Genomic DNA, 21,651 nt, shown 5'->3' on the forward strand with positions numbered 1-21,651 from the left:
AGAGATTAAGAACACACACACACACACACACACACACACACACACACACACACACACACACACACACACACACACACACACACACACACACACACACACACACACACACACACACACACACACACACACACACACACACACACACACACAGTTGGGGTGCACTGTGGACAGAAAGAGATTAAACAGTAGTAGGCAGGGCCAGACTAACACATTTGGGGCCCCGGGACATCTACCTCCAGGGGCACATGCATGCCCATTCGGTACTCCGGCCCTGGTATTAGGCCAATTCTACAGCCATGCAGCAGGTAATTAAACCTCAACGGGCTTCTCTATTTTTCTCCATTTTCCATTGTTATTGACCAGGCTGAGAATTTCAATTAAAGTCTGAAATAAGTAGCGGGGCCCTGGTAGAAATCACAGCATCAGAAATCAATAGCTAGTGGATTAAACCTAAACAAGTGCAGTCACAGAAATTCTAATATTGAATGGTGGCGCTGGATCCTGTGGAGACCTAAGAGATTGCCAAGGGGCGCTGGGAGGGAGTGAGTCCTGGGTAGAGAGATGAAGAGAGAAGGAGACACCAGGGACGGGTACTGTGTAAAGACTCCAGACAGATAGACAGAGAGTCAAGAATGAAATCAGTGCAGCAGACTCTCACTCTTTGTAGTTAGTTTCTTCCGCCCTTCACTCCTGACCTTAAGCGGTCGAGGCTCCACATCTCTCCCTGCCAGTTAGTTACCTTACGCATGCTCTTCATTCCGTCCCTCTATCCTTCCCCCTCCCTGTCCCTCTTGTCTGTGCCCGCCTGGTTAGGACAGTGAGAGTGTGTGTGTCAATATTGAGCTGCAATGTGTGTGGGCTTCTCCTTTCCTCCTCCACGCCGCGTCAGCTCGAAGGAACACACCAATGAGCACGTTCCAACGCGTCAGCAGTAGCAGCCTGCCGCAGAGGTGATATGGCAGCCCACTTAACACTGCACCTGCTGCTATCGATTCATTCAACCAACTGTTGGTCCAATGGAGCCTTTCTCCTGGCAGCTGCACCTATTAGCACCAAGGAAAGGGGAGGGACGCAGACGGGGGGACAGGGAGGACAGGGGCGGCTGTGAGTAAACGCTCTACTGGGACGCCACATTAATGTTTTTACACGCCGCCGCTTGGTCCAAAGCCGCTCCATCCGGCCGGTGGCCAGTGGAGAGACCAGTGTGTCAGCTTAGGTTTGGGGGAAGGCCTTTGATTAATGGTTGGCTGGTGTTAAAACACAGAGACAATCGTATTGAATTTCCACAACTGTTGCCTGGGTCTTGTTCTATACGCAGGGGTCAGGGCTATTATTGGTGCGAATTAGATCCCAGTCACAAACAGAGAAGAAGTGGGAATGGGAATGAAAGAAGTCCATTTATCAGGTCGATTCACACCCGCATAACACGGAGCAGAGCACACCATCTGTTACTCTGGCAGAGGTAGAGAGAGGAGAGGGATGTAGTGGGAGGAGGAGAAGGGGCTGAACGGGCTCCTAGACAGAGGCTGATGATTGGTCGCTAGCTGTTTGTAGGGTTCAGGGGTCAGCCAGGTTGTTTTGTAAGGGTCGGAGAGGTCAGAGGTTAGTCTTACCAAGTGCACACGGTACATGATGCTGATTCCCAGAGTCATAAAAGGCTTGGAGAAATCGATAACCTTCTCCCTCTCTGCGGTGATGGTGAGCCCCGCTACGGCCAGGTCCGCTTTCTGGAATAGACACGCACACACACACCACCCATTCAGATATGCACAGATAGGTACATTTACAGTAACAAAGGTTGGGTTGTGGTGGTGTAAAATGCATGGAAAGTTAAATGAAATAGTAAGTAGGCTACTGGTGTAATTCCACTCCTACTGTGCTGCCATTGTTGTCCGTGACACCTCGTCTGCCAGCAGTGTGTAGTATCATTGGCTTTGTGTCTGAAACCTGACTCATGCAGGGCACCAGGGAGAACAGAGTGTAGAACAGAGGGGGGATACATCCCAAATGAAACCCTATTCACTATGTAGTGCACTACTTCTGAGCAGGATCCAGTGCACTATATAGGGAATAGGGTGCAATGTTTTTTTCAAGCTGGCGAAGAGCAGATTGTTATGACAAATCACTTGACACAGCAGCCAGTTAGCCAGCTAGGCTGAGCCAGCCAGCCAGCCAGTGCTACTCGGCATGGTAGGGCTGTGAAGGTGGCTGCTCTATCCCAGTATTCATCCGACATTGCAAAATGCATCTGCAAGAAATTTTCATCTCCCCAGGACCCAGTGCAACCCTTCGCTGCTCTTTGTCCTTTGCAGTTGGAAAATAAGAGGATTGTCAGAGCTCAACTCTAAATGAGAGGAGAGCCTGTCTGCTTACAGCCTGCCTGCTTACAGTGTCGGTCCAAGTGAGTATCCCACTGTTAACTTGGCTAGAAGGCCCTGTTCAAAAGAATCAGTGGAAACATTTTGCTCTGATAGCACACCCATCATCAGTTAGGGCCATGCCATCATTAGCACAGTGCACGTTGACACACTAAATAAAACAACTTTGGACCAATCAAGAAGAAGAACTTTGAGATACAGTATATAGACAGTACTGTAGTATAGCTGTAGGCAGAGATAATTTGTAGAGAGACAAGCAGAAGGTTTAGCGTCAAGGCTAGCACTGGGTCTTCTTATGTGGTAATGTACACTGTCAGGTGGGTATCATACACCTTTCACTGTAGGTGGACTTATATATATATATGTATAAGAAAGAAAGAGAGAGAGAGAGAGAGAGAGAGAGAGAGAGAGAGAGAGAGAGAGAGAGAGAGAGAGAGAGAGAGAGAGAGAGAGAGAGAGGAGTGGTGGCTTTTCACACGATCTTCACTCTGTTTGAGTACAGGTCCCTGGAGGAGTTGACCAATCCTGTCCAGAATAACTTGAACAGCAAAACCAGAGCTCCAGGTGCTAACACAACAAGCGAAAACGTTCTGGAGTAGTGGTTGTTTTACAGTGTTTTCACCGACAACAACTCTGAATGAACGCGCAAAACCAAGCATTTAGCCAACCCCCAGCCAGCCCGAAAGCAACAACAAAAAGTATCTCGGCAAAATAACTCAACAAAAGAAAGAAGTCACTCCATATTAATGCACCTATTGAATATTAATATTGATTACTGGAAGCTAACAGCTATTGAAAAGTGTGTGGAGAGAGAGAGAAAGCACACGGTATAAAGTCAGCTTTTAAATAATGCATCGTTGTATTCTTTCCCCATGCCACCACACTTGTTTCCACTTTCGCTCAATCATAAGATGGTGCCCTGGAAAAAAGCGAGATAGGAAAAGAAAATCAAAGCCGTCCCTACGGCTGCTGAATAATGCATTGAGTTAGAGGTTCCCCACTGTACGTGGCATTTCATCTTCCCGGTAGGACTTTGCCTCCGTCTCTATGGCTACTTAAAGTAAAGCCCCCGTCCCCAGCTTGCAAATGAAGCCTGTGGAAAGCTTGTCCATACATTCTCTTCTCTCAGCGTTCGCTCTACTTTTCTGTGTTAATTCAGTCAGCCGCTATAGGCTAGCTACAGTACAATCTCTCTTCCTTCTTCTCCTCCTCCTCTTCTAACCCCGCCAACTATAACCCAGTCATCCACTAACCCTCTCCTTTCCAGTCTGGGGGTCTTTCCAGAGAGTGGAGCTCAGAGGCAGGGACTCAGTGACCCCACACCTTCCTGCGCTGTCTCCCCTCGACCTTCCTCCTCCCCGACATTCCTTGGTACTCTGTAACAGCGACTCTGTAGTCTGTATTGTGTAAGGCGCAATTAGACCAAGTTGAGACCTCCTCAAGGTCCCCAAATCAGAACCAACTTGCAGGGGGACAAATGGAGACAATAATACGAGTAGGCATTCCTTTCATTTCCTTAATGGCTTTGCCTTCCATTAGCCTATAGCGAATTAAGACACATAACTTATTAAGGGCTCCCTCACCACCTCCTCAACCCTTCCACTCTATCCCCGGTCTGCGTGAACATCTACAAAAAACATTGGTCAGTGCGACCACACTCTAAGACCAGCAATATAGACTTTTCATTCACAAACAAAATGGTTCAGATGGTTTAGCAGACTGGTTAGCTGGGCCCTTTTAAAGACATGTCTGTGTTGTGAATGTTTGCTCAAGGGTGACTGGGGCTAATTGAGATTCATTAGGACAGATGAGCTGTATCCGAGTTCGAAGGGTGAACAGAACACAGCCATGGCTGCGTCCCAAATGGCACCATGGTCAAAAGTAGTGCACTATAAAGGGAATTGGGCGCCATTTGGGATGCAGACCCAAGACTCTGTGTCATCTGTTTCAGGCATTATCTGGACTAATTAACAGCCTTGCACCTCCTGTACATCCTTGTTCTCTTCCTCCTCCTCCATCTTTGATCTTTTCTCCTCCTCCTCCTCCTCCTCCTCATCATCCTCACATCTCTGCATGGTTACATCCCCTTACTGTAGGATGCTCTCAATGTGAAAACATCAATCAATAGCTTTAGGCATTACTTTTCTGGATCACATCACTGGGGACATGTTTTACTACGAGACACTCAGCCTATCACATATCAGATTCAATATTTTGACCCTGGAGTCTACGGAGACACACTATGCCTGCACACATAATACCCACATATAGGCCCCATACACACTAAAGTTATACAACTGATGCCATGTATTTGGCACAACGGTTGTAATACAACAGAGAGCTTTTCTGTCAAAAATAATTACACAAGCATTGTGGCGACAGCGCACAATGGTTGTGGACACATTTCTGTGATGACAAACTCTCCATTGTATCATGAACATACAGTATTAGTTGTATCACATCCACGGTGTCAAATCAGTTGTATAACCTGTGCTTGAGAGGGCCACTGGATGTTTGTAGGATGTTATTGGTTTGTTAGGGGTGATTTGGCAGTAATGGCTGTAAATTCATGAACAACATTTGATTAAAGGGTTGATGAATTAGTCTATAGTTGGAGTGGCATTATGCTGTGAAGTGGTAGAAAGGGGTAAATGGTAGGTAGATGGGTGGCGATGGAAGTGCCCAGAGTTTTTCCTGGTCAAGTCATATGGTCAAAAAAAAATCATGTTTACTACAGGAAGCTGTTGCCCTTACCCTTGAGATGAGCTCTCCCACCATGCCCGTCCAGGTACCGTTGGTCCCAGATACCCCGTACACCCCGTCCCCCACCAGATTGATACAGTACTTGAACTTCAAGATGTCCGCCAGCTCCTTCAGCATGTCCACACAGAAGCCCTCATAGCGCTCGTTCCCTTCCATCTCCTGGTGGTTTGGTCGTAGCATCACGTAAGGGTTCTCCTGCGAATGGACACAGATGTAGCAGAGCACATGTAGAATACCATGATAATGTGACGACCCAACACCTAGCGACCTCGGACCTCTTAGCGTAACGGTTAAGGTGTTGGCTTGACTGTCACTGGATCTGAGTTTGAGTCCCGGTTGGAAATTCCCCCCCGAATTCACAACAAAAAACATATCATAGTATAGTACAGCATAACCTAGTGTAGCATAACATCATCTCAACCTTGACAACTTATCCTTTTTTGAGGTCAAGTTGAAATTAGCATATTGTATGTCTAGACAGTAGACACTATCTCACCAGAGGTCATTTGTTTTAAAGAGGAGCCAATAAGAATATATCTAAGCAACAATTAACTTTACCACCGTACTTGACATGGGAACAAAAGCACTCAGGCACCTGCTACTGTCCTGTCTCTGTCTGGCACCTCCGACTGTTTTAAAACTCGCTCTTTCTTAAAGTTTGTTCGTAATTTATGATACATTTTTTCATAATGTTGAGTAAGCAGCTCAATGATTTAAATTTGGGGGGTTAAGAGAGATTTATCAACCAATCTTTGGGCAGCATAAAAAGGGGTTCACATCCTACGCCAGCCACCTTAGCTAAAAGACTAAATGTGGCTACTGTTTTTGAAGAATGCTTTAATAAAGCATGTATCAAATCTCGAATGCTGTCCTGTGAGGATCACAATGGGTCGGATCAGCTTGGCAATGGTTGACAATAACCAGACCTTCTCTCACTGACAGAAGAGGGGAGGAGGGAGCTGGTGTGGGGGTTTTGACACCTCACACACACCCTGTCATAAATTGGCGAAAGTATTGGCGAAAGGAATGTCCTTTGTTAACATACTGTTTCCCGCCAAAACTTTAACACGGTCAAACGTGAATACTGGAACAATAATTCCAACATAAGAATGTGGGGAATGGTCAGAGGGGAGCTATAGAAAACGAAAGTCATTGGTTTTCATTTTGTGACGTCATAAAAAAAATGTATGGACGAAATACTGTAACTTGGAAAGTATATCCCCTTTATCTATCAAGTTCCCATCCAATACGTTCATATAAAATTGAAAAATTATGAAAGTATTTTTGTGAAGATAGGAATGTGCTTTTAGGAGGCATAATAGATACCGTGCAAAATATATGATTGCAAGCTAAGTAGCCACGCCCCTATTGAGAAGAGCGTGTCAGAAGAGCGTGTCAGCCTGATGGAACCGTCCTTTTCGACCAGAGTGCTTAAAAGGACTGGCTGACAGTTAACATTTTAGACCAGGAAAGATGGGGAGTTGCGGCCCATGTCTAAAGTGGTTTAAATGCTGAATCTCAGAGACCAGGAAACGTGAGGCGGGAGCTACATGTTTGATATGGTTGGAACTTTGAACCTCAACACGAGGTGAAGAAATAAACTCACCTTCCTTTAGAGCAGAGAGACGGCGAGCTGCAGCTCATGTCCATTGTCGTCAGAATCCTGAATACCAACACGAGGGGGAAAACAAGCTCCCCTCTCAGCCAATAACTGAGACAGCTAATTAGCTGTCTTCACTCAAATATCTAGAAAATCTAAGTGAGACTATCCTACTACGCTCATCACCAATGGCAACTCTCTCCACTGGCTAGCTATCTTCCAGAGTGAATAACAGTACAAGATGGGAAAGGGGAGACCCTTTTCGGACAATCAGAGACATACAGCTTGCCGCTGAAACACCAACAACCTTCCTAAGGAGCGCTGGTTCTGATAGAGATGTGTTCGTAGTTGAAAAAAGGCACTCACACGTAAATACATTCATGATTTTTTATTCCAAACGGTTCGTGTGCAAACTATATGATTACTGTGAGAATAGTTTTGAAATATATTGACGATAACTGTATTTTTCTCTCTCTTGCTCCCCATCTCTGTTGTAACAAGCCGTCATATTGTGTCAGTCCACTAGGGACCTTTGTCTCATGTAAAGGGTATATGTTTATTCTGTGTTATTATTTTTAGTTAGCTAATAAATAAATATTTAAACCTATTTGCGGAGTGTTGAATCATGAGTACGGCTTGGGCTTTTGCAGATGCATGAGGTTATGACTGTTCAGAATGATGATATGATAAGAGGTAATGATTAATAAGATGACTGTTTATTGATGTAATTTATTCCTTATAGAGTTTAATTCAGGAGATGGTAACTCTTCAAGCTCTTCAGTGGTGCCCAAAATCCTAATGAGTTAATTGTTACATGATTAATTTAATCGGGTAACAATTAAACATAGTTAGTTGATTAAATAAATAACAATTATCAGATTAATGAAAGTAAGTCATGACAATTCACTGTGGTGTTTTTACGGACTGAATACTGTAGTATTTACCATTTACTATAGTATAAATACGGTAGTAAAAAAGGAGTAGTATATACTGTGGCGTACCACAGACTAGCCACCAGGGGGAAACTCGTCGAGGCCTGGTGACAGACGGAGTCTACATCACGCGGCGATGGCTCCCTCTGCTGGACGTGCCAGGTCTTGACGGGCCCTCCTTGCCAGGACTAATTGGGACTGATTGAGACTGGTGAGTAATCAAGGGGCTGATTGCTCACCAACCGTACGAGTCCCATAAAGCTATCAGAAGGGTAGCACAGAGGGGTTTTTCTCATGGAGAGAGGTTCCTTCTGTATAGTCTTCCTCACGGTCAGCAAAAAAATAAATAGAATCCCCCAAAGGAGACAGCAATACCCTGGAACCCAGAAGACGGTAACCTGGAGGAGACCTATTCTTTTATTTTTCTTTGTTTTAATAAACACCTATCACACTGAGCTATCATACTTGTGTCCTTGTCTGATCAGTGTAAACGTTTTAATCAAACCCCCTGGTCTGCCACAATACAATAGTAATTACTGTCGTGTTTTTGCAAACTGTAGTATACTGTAGTATTTACTGTAGTGTTTTTGCGGACTGTAGTATAGTATACTGTATCATTTACTGTAGTGATTTTGCGGACTGTAGTATACTGTAGTATTTACTGTAGTGTTTTTGCAGACATTACTGTAGTATTTAATAAAGTGTTTTTGTTTTATTATCTTTGACATAGAAGTGGGGGACTTTCTCCTTGAGGAAATGCTAAATGCTAAAAGAGCACATTTTACATAACCTGTAAGTAGGTAGGACTGGGTTCTGAATGGAGAGGTCAGAGCTTCCTCTCTTTTCTATAACCTGTATGGGACACAATATATGGTCTGTTTGCAGGTTTCTTACGGATAGCACAAATTGGGGTATTTTTTTACCCCTTTTTCTCCCCAATTTTGTGATATCCAATTGGTTGCCCCATCGCTACAACTCCCGTACGGACTCAGGAGAGGCGAAGGTCGAGAACCATGCGTCCTCCGAAACACGACCCCGCCAAGCCACACTGCTTCTTGACACACTACTTGCTTAACCTGGAAGCTAGCCGCACCAATGTGTTGGAGGAAACACTGTACAGCTGGCGACCGAAGTCAGCGTGCATGCGCCCAGCCGACTTGAGCGCGATGGGACAAAGACATCCCAGCTGGCCAAACCCTCCCCTAACCCGGACGACGCCTCATGGGTCTCCGGGTCACAGCCAGCTACGACACAGCTCGGGATCAAACCCGGGTTTGTAGTGAGCTTTATACTTAAGTCGAGAGAGAAAAAAAACATACTGTCTGATACAGAGAAATATAGATGGAACATAAGGCAAACCGTGAAATAGCTCTGTCGTACTTCTATTGGGATGCCGTTTGTGTTGACTGTTGACTGTTGACCGGGAGATAAATTCCTTTCCCAGTACGAAGTGGCGTTCCTCCATTACGACATAAAGTGGAAAACCGGAGACCTCAAAGAGGACGACACATCGCACTGCCACCGACCATCGTGTCACCATGGCAACAACAGTTACTCTACCTGTGGTACTATCAGCCCGGTTTCCCTTACACTTGATTCATCTTATATGGCCTCTCCCCCATTCCATCTCACTGGAGTTTTCCGTGCACGCACCACTTCATGCTATACCGGTCAGAGAATAGGGATAATAGAATGAGGTGTTTTCCTATCCTTCTTTGCATCATATCGGAGGTCACTGAATCAGAGCACATTATAATTGTTCCTTTTAGTTGACATACTCATCAGTAGTAGATGGAGGGAGAGAGCGGTGGAAGCATTGAACGTATGCATGCAGAAGAGCTCCTGGACTGCATGATAAAGAAGAAGAGTACAGACAGAGAACGAAGGGGGCCTTTCAAGGCCCTGAGTCAGAGCCCAGTGACACTCTATAAATGCAAATCCTCTCCATTCATTAACTTATTAAACAGCCACACATGTTACCTTCCTTGCCCTCGAGTTGACACCTCTGCTGTGGTTATGCGGTGCCACGCGGGAAGGCACAATATAAATGCAAATGATGTCATCGCTCGCAGCAGCCTGGTGGTAGAGGCGCTCTACCATTGCAGCCGGACCGACGCTTTCCCTTTACCCTCCCAAACTAGGGCTTATTAAGGAGTCGTATTTCACGGGACAGTTTTATATTACACGGCGGGGGTTCAAGAGAGAGAGCTTGGAAACGAATAAACAAACATTCTGGATTCAATTAATAGGTCTCAACACCCCAGGCGATAGAGAGGAGTGGGCCTCTCCGCTTAATTAAACGTGGCCCATCATTTCTCGGCTAGCTCTCCCTTGTTGATTGACGAGTGTGAAACGGAGGCAATGTAATTCTATATTTATCTCCCCAATAGCCCCCATTATTAGGAGACTCTGTAGAGGTAGGGAAGAACATCCTCGGTTGGTGACCCGGTTAACTACTTCAGCTCATGTATTGATTGGAGATCAAGCTATTGTCAGACCCACTCTCTGGATTGGATGGTTCTGGAGGTACCGTGGGTCTCCACTGAGCTGGGGGGAAAATGCTTTTAGTTTTTATGCCCCAGCTCATGGAATAGCCTTTCAGGTCACCTTGAAGTTGGATTCGCTGGTCTCCATTGGACAGTTTAGACTGAGTTCAAGGGAGGTGATATGTGAGAGTTGTGTTTGTCTGGATATATATTGTTGTATTTATTGTACTGATATTGTTATTTTACATCATGTTGTATTAAATTGTATTGCATATACGTTCATGTTCGTAGGGCTCCCTTGTAAATTAAACCCCGGTCTCAATGGTGACCCACCCTGTATAAATAAATATGAATAAAATGATTAAAGAAAACTGCAGAGCCACCAATTGTGCAAGTTCTCCCACTTAAAAAGATGAGAGGCCTGCAATTTTCATCACTTCAACTATGACAGACAAATTGAGAAAAAAAATCCAGAAAATCACATTGTAGGATTTTTTTATGAATTTATTTGCAAATTATGGTGGAAAATAAGTATTTGGTCACCTACAAACAAGCAAGATTTCTGGCTCTCACAGACCTGTAACTTCTTCTTTAAGAGGCTCCTCTGTCCTCCACTCGTTACCTGTATTAATGGCACCTGTTTGAACTTGTTATCAGTATAAAAAACACCTGTCCACAACCTCAGTCACACTCAAAACTCCACTATGGCCAAGACCAAAGAGCTGTCAAAGGATACCAGAAACAAAATTGTAGACCTGCACCAGGCTGGGTTGACTGAATCTGCAATAGGTAAGCAGCTTGGTTTGAAGAAATCAACTGTGGGAGCAATTATTAGGAAATGGAAGACATACAAGACCACTGATAATCTCCCTCGATCTGGGGCTCCACGCAATATCTCACCCCGTGGGGTCAAAATGATCACAAGAACGGTGAGCAAAAATCCCGGAACCACACGGGGGGACCTAGTGAATGACCTGCAGAGAGCTGGGACCAAAGTAACAAAGCCTACCATCAGTAACACACTACGCCGCCAGGGACTCAAATCCTGCAGTGCCAGACGTGTCCCCCTGCTTAAGCCAGTACATGTCCAGGCCCGTCTGAAGTTTTCTAGAGAGCATTTGGATGATTCAGAAGAAGATTGGGAGAATGTCATATGGTCAGATGAAACCAAAGATAGAACTTTTGGGAAAAACTGAACTCGTCCTGTTTGGAGGACAAAGAATGCTGAGTTGCATCCAAAGAACACCATACTTACTGTGAAGCATGGGGGTGGAAACATCATGCTTTGGGGCTGTTTTTCTGCAAAGGGACCAGGACGACTGATCCGTGTAAAGGAAAGAATGAATGGGGCCATGTATCGTGAGATTTTGAGTGAAAACCTCCTTCCATCAGCAAGGGCATTGAAGATGAAACGTGGCTGGGTCTTTCAGCATGACAATGATCCCAAACACACCGCCCGGGCAACGAAGGAGTGGCTTCGTAAGAAGCATTTCAAGGTCCTGGAGTGGTCTAGCCAGTCTCCAGATCTCAACCCCATAGAAAATCTTTGGAGGGAGTTGAAAGTCCGTGTTGCCCAGCAACAGCCCCAAAACATCACTGCTCTAGAGGAGATCAAGACTAGTCATTCAACTGAGACTGCTCTTCTCTGTATCACAGAGGCGCTCCGCACTGCTAAAGCTAACTCTCTCTCCTCTGCTCTCATCCTTCTAGACCTATCGGCTGCCTTCGATACTGTGAACCATCAGATCCTCCTCTCCACCCTCTCCGAGTTGGGCATCTCCGGCGCGGCCCACGCTTGGATTGCGTCCTACCTGACAGGTCGCTCCTACCAGGTGGCGTGGCGAGAATCTGTCTCCTCACCACGCGCTCTCACCACTGGTGTCCCCCAGGGCTCTGTTCTAGGCCCTCTCCTATTCTCGCTATACACCAAGTCACTTGGCTCTGTCATAACCTCACATGGTCTCTCCTATCATTGCTATGCAGACGACACACAATTAATCTTCTCCTTTCCCCCTTCTGATGACCAGGTGGCGAATCGCATTTCTGCAAGTCTGGCAGACATATCAGTGTGGATGACGGATCACCACCTCAAGCTGAACCTCGGCAAGACGGAGCTGCCCTTCCTCCCGGGGAAGGACTGCCCGTTCCATGATCTCGCCATCACGGTTGACAACTCCATTGTGTCCTCCTCCCAGAGCGCTAAGAACCTTGGCGTGATCCTGGACAACACCCTGTCGTTCTCAACTAACATCAAGGCGGTGGCCCGTTCCTGTAGGTTCATGCTCTACAACATCCGCAGAGTACGACCCTGCCTCACACAGGAAGCGGCGCAGGTCCTAATCCAGGCACTTGTCATCTCCCGTCTGGATTACTGCAACTCGCTGTTGGCTGGGCTCCCTGCCTGTGCCATTAAACCCCTACAACTCATCCAGAACGCCGCAGCCCGTCTGGTGTTCAACCTTCCCAAGTTCTCTCACGTCACCCCGCTCCTCCGCTCTCTCCACTGGCTTCCAGTTGAAGCTCGCATCCGCTACAAGACCATGGTGCTTGCCTACGGAGCTGTGAGGGGAACGGCACCTCAGTACCTCCAGGCTCTGATCAGGCCCTACACCCAAACAAGGGCACTGCGTTCATCCACCTCTGGCCTGCTCGCCTCCCTACCACTGAGGAAGTACAGTTCCCGCTCAGCCCAGTCAAAACTGTTCGCTGCTCTGGCCCCCAATGGTGGAACAAACTCCCTCACGACGACCAGGACAGCGGAGTCAATCACCCCCCCCCCCTTAAAAGATTTAGATGCACTATTGTAAAGTGGCTGTTCCACTGGATGTCATAAGGTGAATGCACCAATTTGTAAGTCGCTCTGGATAAGAGCGTCTGCTAAATGACTTAAATGTAATGTAAATGAGATCTGCATGGAGGAATGGGCCAAAATACCAGCAACAGTGTGTGAAAACCTTGTGAAGACTTACAGAAAACGTTTGACCTCTGTCATTGCCAACAAAGGGTATATAACAAAGTATTGAGAAACTTTTGTTATTGACCAAATACTTATTTTCCACCATAATTTGCAAATAAATTAATTAAAAATCCTACAATGTGATTTTTTTCTCATTTTGTCTGTCATAGTTGAAGTGTACCTATGATGAAAATTACAGGCCTCTCATCTTTTTAACTGGGAGAACTTGCACAATTGGTGGCTGACTAAATACTTGTTTTGCCCCACTGTATATATATATATATATATGGAGGTTTGGCAGGAGGAAGTGCAGCTCGGTTTGAGCTCATTAATGTGTAGTGGGCACATAGCCGGTCTTCTCCTGAGGGAAAATAGGTAGCCGGCAGGTAGCCTTAGTGGTTAGAGCGCTGGGCCAGTACCCTGAGCTGACATGGTAAAAATGGGTAATTCTGCCCCTGAACAAGGCAGACAACCCACTCTTCCCTGGTAGGCTATCATTGTAAATAAGCACTTGTTCTTAACTGACTTGTCTAGTTCAAATAAATACAAATTGTCTGCCTAAGGCAGCCTCTCACGATTGCATTGCCATGCTCATTGAGTCTGTGCATAGTCAAAACTAATTTGGGGTCAGTCACAGTGTATTCTCTGTTTAAGGCCAAATAACATTCCAGTTTGTGCCAATTTTGTTGATTCCACCAATTTGTAAGTCGCTCTGGATAAGAGCGTCTGCTAAATTACTTAAATGTAAATGTAATTATATGTGTTTTTTCATGATTTGGTTGGGTTTAATATTTTTGCTGTGGGATCTCTCGATAGCAAGGCCATGCTCACCGAGTCTGTACATTGCCAAATCTTTCCTTAATTTTGGGTCAGTCACAGTTGTCCAAGTTTTAATTCTCTCTCACCATGGATGTGCTTGACAGGGTATTTGTGGTGTTGACACGCCTAACTCCTAATGTTGCATAATTCACCACTGTTTGTGAATGCTTACCAATCTATTGACATACACCAATGTCAGAAGCATTAATTGAAATCACAGGAAAATTCGATCTACCTTTTGTAATATACCACAGACAATTCTATGAAATATTGAATTTCAAGCTATGAAGAAATGCAGAATTCCTGTATCTCTTAAAACAGGCTCCCCTTTTTCCATTGCCAGGAGTCTGGTTGTAGGCAGATAACTTCAGCTGAGTATTCCCAGTCTTCCATGACCCCTCACCACCCACCACACAATTAGAACCTTACTCTACCCATGCCAGGTACATTTTCTCAAAAAATGGTTAAGATTAGTATTGGGGGAGAGAAAGCTGGTCATATATCTGTACCAGGGGGAAACATCACCCCGAGCTGAGCCTAGAAACTTAAACAATCGACTGCACACGACAGTGAGAAGATTTGCGATCTCGAAGGTGTATCACATCATACCTGAGTTCGAATAGTATTCACTGCACTTGATTGCGTTTCCTGGGCACAATGGAACCAATGGCATAGTCCCAAAAGTGCAAACACCACCCATCCGGCACTCCAGGCAGGTTCAATCAAACGTACAAGGTACTTGAAAGAAAACAAACACTATTTGAACCTGGGTCTAGTTCAAGGAGCTGTCACAATCCCCTCACAATACCCCCCATCATCCAGCAAATACAATTATGTGGTCCTGAGCCTAAAGCAAACTGGTAACTCAAATATACACTGAGAGTATACAAAACAGAACACATGCTCTTTCCATGGCATAGACTGACCAGATGAATGCAGGTGAAAGCTGTGATCCCTTATTGATGTCACTTGTTAAATCCACTTCAAATCAGTGGAGATGAAGGGGAGGAGACAGGTTAAAGAAGGATTTTTAAGCCTTGAGACAATTGAGACATGGATTGTGTGTGTGTGCCATTCAGAGGGTGAATGTGAAAGAAACAATATTTGAGAGCCTTTGAATGGGGTATGATAGTAGGTGCCAGGCGCACCGGTTAGTGTATCAAGAAACGCAACACTCAATGGCAACCCGTCATTCAGGAAAGGTGGGGCAGAGCCTGTTTTGAGCCCCACATTTTTTGCAAACAATGTAAATGCAGGTTGGTAATGTTCTCTAGTTGCTCCATGATTAGCTCAGTGTTCTGTCACTTGTGGGGACAGTACAGTGGTTCTTCCTTCAAAAGTTGTGTCGTACTGAAGCACAGCTTGCAGGCTGCCGCAGAATTCTATGGCATATTGTTTAAGTGTCAGCCATTGTTGCCATTAATGGCTTGTTAGTCCTAGTTTGACCACCAGAGGGCATCTTTGAGACGCATTTGACTGTTTTTAATATTGGCTGTACTAGAGAATTTAAAACATTTTTTTGTAAGAACATAGTATATGGGATTGATTTTAAGAAATGTAGCTTAATTAATTTGATTAATATTATGGTGTTTTTATTCCAAGAAAAAGGACAAATTAAACCCTCAGGGTTTCCGTTAGGAAAATATGGCGCTGTACAACATGACCGGTCGGGAGTAGGCTACTATAAAGTGACTGCGAGTGAAGAGCAAAATTATCCTAACATTTCCACACCCTAATTGTAGGCTAACCAATACCCAAATGGTGATTCAATGACAATAAAAATCGAATTGATTTATCAAGACCAGTCCCCATGCCTGTCTCAGAGCAGCACAAAATGGTGCTGAAATAGTTCACCACACGCGGGTAGGCTATTGCTCCAAATCCTATTATAACAATTGGATGACTTTGGGTGTTCCAGTAAGCAACAATTTGTTGCCATCATTAGGCTACCTTATTCCAATATTTCTGTCATTCAGTGATATTTATTCCCATAGTAATTTGTTATGGATCCATCCAGAAAACAATACATTTGGTGGACTCGGTAAGTCTATTGTCCTGCTGCTAGCCCATCAAGTGTGGATGGCCTCTTTTGTATTCTTAAAAGAACTCCAGTACAGAGAAGAGAAAGGACCCTTGAATAATTAAACATGTCGGTAAAATACTGTTAGACTTGGGGATTATGGTCACGGACAGTGCTGTTCACCTGTGCTACACTAAATGCGAATGCCCAGGAAAATGAACAAGTACAGTAGGCTACACTACTTTAAAGTAGGCCTAATAATGCTGAAAATAATGCTTAAATAAATCGACTGCTGGTCTTTACTATATGCTGCACATTTTTACATTGTATTCCATTTCCAGCGAGACTATTCAAGCCATCGACTCACTGACGGTTAAAGATGATGAGCAATTGGCAAAGGCAATCTGGAATCAGCTGGCATCACAGGCACAACATCAACATCACTCTCATCACAGTCAGAAAACAATTGAAGAAACTTGAGTGGACTTATGGAAAGGCTCTGTAAGACATTTTATATTTATATATTTAATTTTTCCCAGAACATTAACCATGTGTGCTTTCTTATTTTGTACTGTTCTGTAGTTTCGACTCAATGATTCGTCTGACAAACAAAGAACTTTGCGTTGATCAAAGCTGGCAAGACATTCAAGGACATCATCAAGAGATTTGCTGGAACCTATGTCAGAGAGGTGTTTTTGGGACCACATTGTATCTATTGTCCTGCGAATAGCCCTTGTGAAAAACAAGTGTTTGAAAACCTGTTTTCAAAATGCCTCCAGTTGTCCATCACTACCCTAAATAAAAACACAGCATATAAGGGGCTTTTATACAATTATAAGAGGGTTAATAACAATAATAATAATAAACGTTGGTTCACAGATCAGAACTCATTAAGAGGCGTTTCTAGCTTTAAAAACATCTGCAGAACTGGGAAGGTTTATTGGTTGCAAAAAATGTGTATAATAATTTAAATACAATTCAGAGTTTTGAATCCGGCATCATTTTGTGTGTCAATTCATAAACCATGTGCCATGGAATCAGTACATCGAAAATCTCTTCCCAACTATTTTGCAATCTATATGTCACAGCTGTAATTTTTTGGGGTACTTAAATGAAACGGGTATATATTTTTATTAATCACCATTTTCTTTACCAATTTTTGGTTTTTAATGCAGGGCTGACAGACATGTTCCTTACTTTTCCCCCCTTCCACTTGATAAAGGTTCCAATTGATTAAGTGTTTTTAACCACAATATTTGTTGTATTATTTGTTCTGTCTTTTCTGGTGGATTAAATAAAAAAATAACGATATTTTGGAGATACCGAAAGGGAGCGGTTATAATCTGAATAAAGCGGAAAACGGCATTCTTGAACACGGGGTGAGACATTCTTACTAATTTGTAAAAAAAGACAGTTTGTTATTTCTAATGACATATTTCTGTTTTTAGAGGGAGAGAAACCAAAAGCCCACTCTACCTATTTTTTGAAAATCGTCAGTCCACATGTAAAGTGTAATTTCCCCATTGTATTTCCCCAAGTTCTCTCTTAACTACAGGACCACCGACAGTTTTTTGTTGTTGTTGCCTGATGCAGGACTCTAGTGCCAGAGAAGAGAGACTCTCAGCCTGAAAACGCCTCTATTTTTTTACAAAAAGTTTAGTCAATTTGTGCCACAGTTTAGACTACCGATAGTTCAGATTTTTTAACTCCCTTATGCCATAGTTTGTACTGTACATCTCAATTGTCATTAGAAATCACATTTGTTTAAGCAAGTCAGCCATATCAGCTATTTTTTTAAAGACCGTAAAGGAGGCTGAATGAAATGTTTCGCTGACAGAAAATGCTCCGCTGATAGCCAGGTGGAGCAGTGTTAAGATGTTGGTACTGTTGTTGGGACAGATTTATGTAGGCCCTAACAGTTTGTGGTCACCGTTTGTCACCATTATAGTGCATTTAATGTATTGTTTAGTGTTGTGTTGTGTAGTGGCTTTGCTGGCATGCATCCCACTTGTTTATTATTTTTTGCCCCACCAAGATTTACATGCTAAAATCGCCACTGGCAACACTGCTGGGGTTTTCACACTCAACAGATTCCCGTGTGTATCAAGAATGGTCCACCACCCAAAATACATCCAAGCAACTTGACACAACTGGGAGAAGCATTGGAGTCAACACGGGCCAGCATCCCTGTGGAACGCTTTCGACACCTTGTCGAGTCCATGCCCTGACGAATTGAGGCTGTTCTGAGGGCGACTCAATATTAGGAAGGTGTGCCTAATGTTTGGTATAATCAGTGTATAACCTTGTGTGTGCGTGGCAGTCGCGATTGGTGAGAGACTAGAAATTCGGAAAATTGGTTGTGTGTGAAAGAGCGAGAAAGATAAATGTATCATTACCCGTGCCCATATTCTTAAGCTTGTATGCCTGAAATCTTTCAAATAGTTTAGCTGGGCTTGATTGAGCAGGACTGGCACAATGGAACCAATGAAAGAGTTTCAAAAGTGAAAAGCCTGCCCATCTGGCACTCCAAGTAGACTGAAGCAAACATTTAAAGATGGAATTCGCAGTAGGGGTAAACGGCGCCACTGTCCGCCCCACGGTCAATGTTATTTTATTTATTTATTGACGAAGCAGAGGTGGGGAGCTTTGCGCATCATGGTCCAAAAAATTGCTGTATACAATTAACTGACAAAATAAACCAACATACCGAGTGTCTTTATAGGGCGTTGGGCCACCACGAGCCAGAACAGCTTCAATGCGCCTTGGCATAGATTCTACAAGTGTCTGGAACTCTTTTAGATAGATGCAACAACATTCTTCCACAATAAATTCCATCATTTGGTGTTTTGTTGATGGTGGTGGAAAATGCTATCTCAGGCGCCGCTCCAAAATATCCCATAAGTGTTCAATAGGGTTGAGATCTGGTGATTGAAAAGGCCATAGCATATGGTTTACTTAGTTTTCATGATCATTAAACCGTTCAGTGACCACTCGTGCCCTGTGGATGGGGGCATTGTCATCCTATGAGGGCATAGCCATGCTAGCCAAGCCTTTTTTTTTTTTACATGACCCTAAGCATGATGGATCGCTAATTGCTTAATTAACTCAGGACCCACACCTGTGTGGAAGCACTGGCTTTCAGTATACTTTGTTTCCATTGCTTTGGCAGTTCCCTGAATGCTGTTGTTCTATTGTGCTTGTGCAATGATGTCCGAGGGAATAAAAAACAGTGTTTGTTGTTTGCAGTAACTTCTTTGTTGATGTAATATCGAAAATGGACGTGGCAGTTTCCCTATTAAAGACTCCAAGGTTTAAGTACTATTTACACTCGCTCTCCTGAACAGGCCTGAGCCATCCAATCAAAAATGACTTTAAAACTAATCAACTTAGAGCCGAGCCTCTATTATCTTCCCGGAGCAATCAGGAGTTCAGAAATATCACCTCGCCTAGTGGCACAGCGGAAGAGCTGTCGCAGGTATTTCTTTCACTAACATTCAAAGGATGGATGAAACTAAAATCGGTGACAAAAAGAGGGATTACAACGTAACATTAGTGGTCTGTGGAGGTGCAAAATCAACTAAAATAAATCAATTCAGAGGTGAAGGATGTTTGCTGTATTGCGTCAGCTCTCGGAGGCACATAGGCCACTGGGATGGTGATGCGGAACTGTCCTGTAATCCTCCTGGTGCCGTTTCGCACTGCAGCTGCCCAAGACTGCAACGTCTAGCCCGCCCCTACCGGCAGAGATAAAACGTGACACAGCAATCACGGCTTGATGAATGAGTTGTGATAGCGACGCGATTGCTCCTCGGTGGCTTTTGAAAGTTGCCTGGATGATTCTAAATCTAATGAAATTAACACGTAGCACCTCACACCTCACATGGCCTGCCATAATATTCTCTCTCTCTCTCTCCCTCATCGTAACAGCTGGTTACATTTTTAATTGCTAAGCGTACAGCCTTATAGATAGTATCTAAACAACTGGGCCGACTAAGCACACCAGCGATACGCCTTTCTGAGTGTATATCGAGGATGAGACTGTATTTACATCAAGGAAGCCTTCAGAGTCGGGGCATATCAACATTTACATTTGAGTCATTTAGCAGATGCTCTAATCCAGAACGACTTACACGGAACCCAAACTGGCTGCGCACATGTGCCATCGTGCATACATTTATTTTATCCACCTACACCCAACAACACGATCACAACACGTAGGTTAAAATATCAAAACAAACTCTGAACCAATTACATTAATTTGGGAACAGGTCGAAAAGCATGAACCATTTATGGCAATTTAGCTAGTTAGCTTGCACTAGTTAGCTAATTTGTCCTATTTAGCTAGGTGGCTGTTGCTAGCTAATTTGTCCTGGGATATAAACATTGAGTTGTTATTTTACCTGAAATGCACAAGGTCCTCTACTCCGACAATTAATCCACACATAACACAGTCAACCGAATCGTTTCTAGTCATCTCTCCTCCTTCCAGGCTTTTTCATCTTTGAACTTATATGGGGATTGGCATCTGAACTTTCATAGTATTACTACACAGTTCGTCTTTCAATCACCCATGTGGGTATAACCAATGAGGCGATGGCACGTGGGTACCTGCTTCTATAAACCAATGAAGAGATGGGAGAAGCAGGACTTGCAGCGCGATCTGCGTCAGAAATAGAAAGGAGTTCTATTTTAGTCCTTGGCAACGCAGACGCTTGTTGACGCGAGCGAGCATTGTGGGTGCAATAATTGAATAACATAGATTTCCACATTTATTTTTGCAACACTCGCGCATGCGACACGAGCGGTGTGGTCAGCCTATTACAGGAGCAATTAGGGCTAAGTGTCTTGCTCAAGGGCACATCAACATATTTTTCACCTAGTCGGCTCAGGGATTCCCAACGCTCTTAACCGCTAGGCTACCTGCTGCCCTCAAGACAAAGATGTCACCTCTATGAATGGCAAGCACTATATGGTGAAATACCACCCCACGACACCTTATTGTCAACCACTCTCTATATCTAAACCAAGTGGGTGGTCCAGCACATGTCTGTCATTCGGAGTGTGACGGCGTGACACGGTGACATGATTTATTATGGTGAAATACCAAGTCACTATACTTTAACATCTACCACTCTCTCCATTCGAAACGAAGTGGAGTGTCCAGAACATGTGTCATTGGGAATGTGTTGCTGTGACGGTACACTCACCAGAATAGTGGTGATAGTGAGGGTGGTGTTGAAGAGAGTGTCGGTCACGTTGATTGATGGAAGCTTCCTCTCCATGGACAGGCCCTGCTCGGAGTGCCACTGGCCAATCTGCAAGGGGGATATGGATACACACAGGCACACGTCAACGCACACGCACAGAGAAAACAACTGTTGGAGAGTTAATCAAAGGGCAAGGCAGCAAGCAGCCCATCAAACTAGCCAAACAGACAAAACTCTTTCTTCGGAGCTGAAACCAGTTTAAGAAGGCACTCAGTCACCGTGCCCTTCCCAAGGTCACCCTTAAAATGGGGAGATAGCGAACTAGAGAGAGAGAGAGAAAAGGGAGAGAGAGATGAAGCACAAAGACACATGCTGATCCTTGAAGAAATACATTGGGGCATGTGTTCAATCAGGAGACAACAGAATGCTTTCATTAGCTCAATTACACCCAATTCTCTGAAGCGAGCCAATGTCCTCATTACCATTAGAG

General features: G+C 44.3%; 1 protein-coding gene across 5 annotated transcripts in view; it reads right to left on the bottom strand.

The window, feature by feature from the left end:
- The window catches only part of LOC118386320 (glutamate receptor ionotropic, kainate 4-like), a 440,995-nt gene that overhangs the window by 20,645 nt on the left and 398,699 nt on the right, over positions 1–21,651 (bottom strand). For all 5 annotated transcript variants that reach the window (XM_052525982.1, XM_052525992.1, XM_052525998.1 and 2 more), the window contains 3 exons: positions 21,162–21,269; positions 5,133–5,336; positions 1,613–1,727 (listed from right to left, as the gene is read on the bottom strand). In XM_052525982.1, coding sequence (XP_052381942.1) covers positions 1,613–1,727; positions 5,133–5,336; positions 21,162–21,269 — 427 coding nt within the window. The remainder of the gene's footprint in view (positions 1–1,612; positions 1,728–5,132; positions 5,337–21,161; positions 21,270–21,651) is intronic.

This window comes from Oncorhynchus keta, chromosome 1, assembly GCF_023373465.1.
Source record: "Oncorhynchus keta strain PuntledgeMale-10-30-2019 chromosome 1, Oket_V2, whole genome shotgun sequence".
NCBI lineage: Eukaryota > Metazoa > Chordata > Actinopteri > Salmoniformes > Salmonidae > Oncorhynchus > Oncorhynchus keta.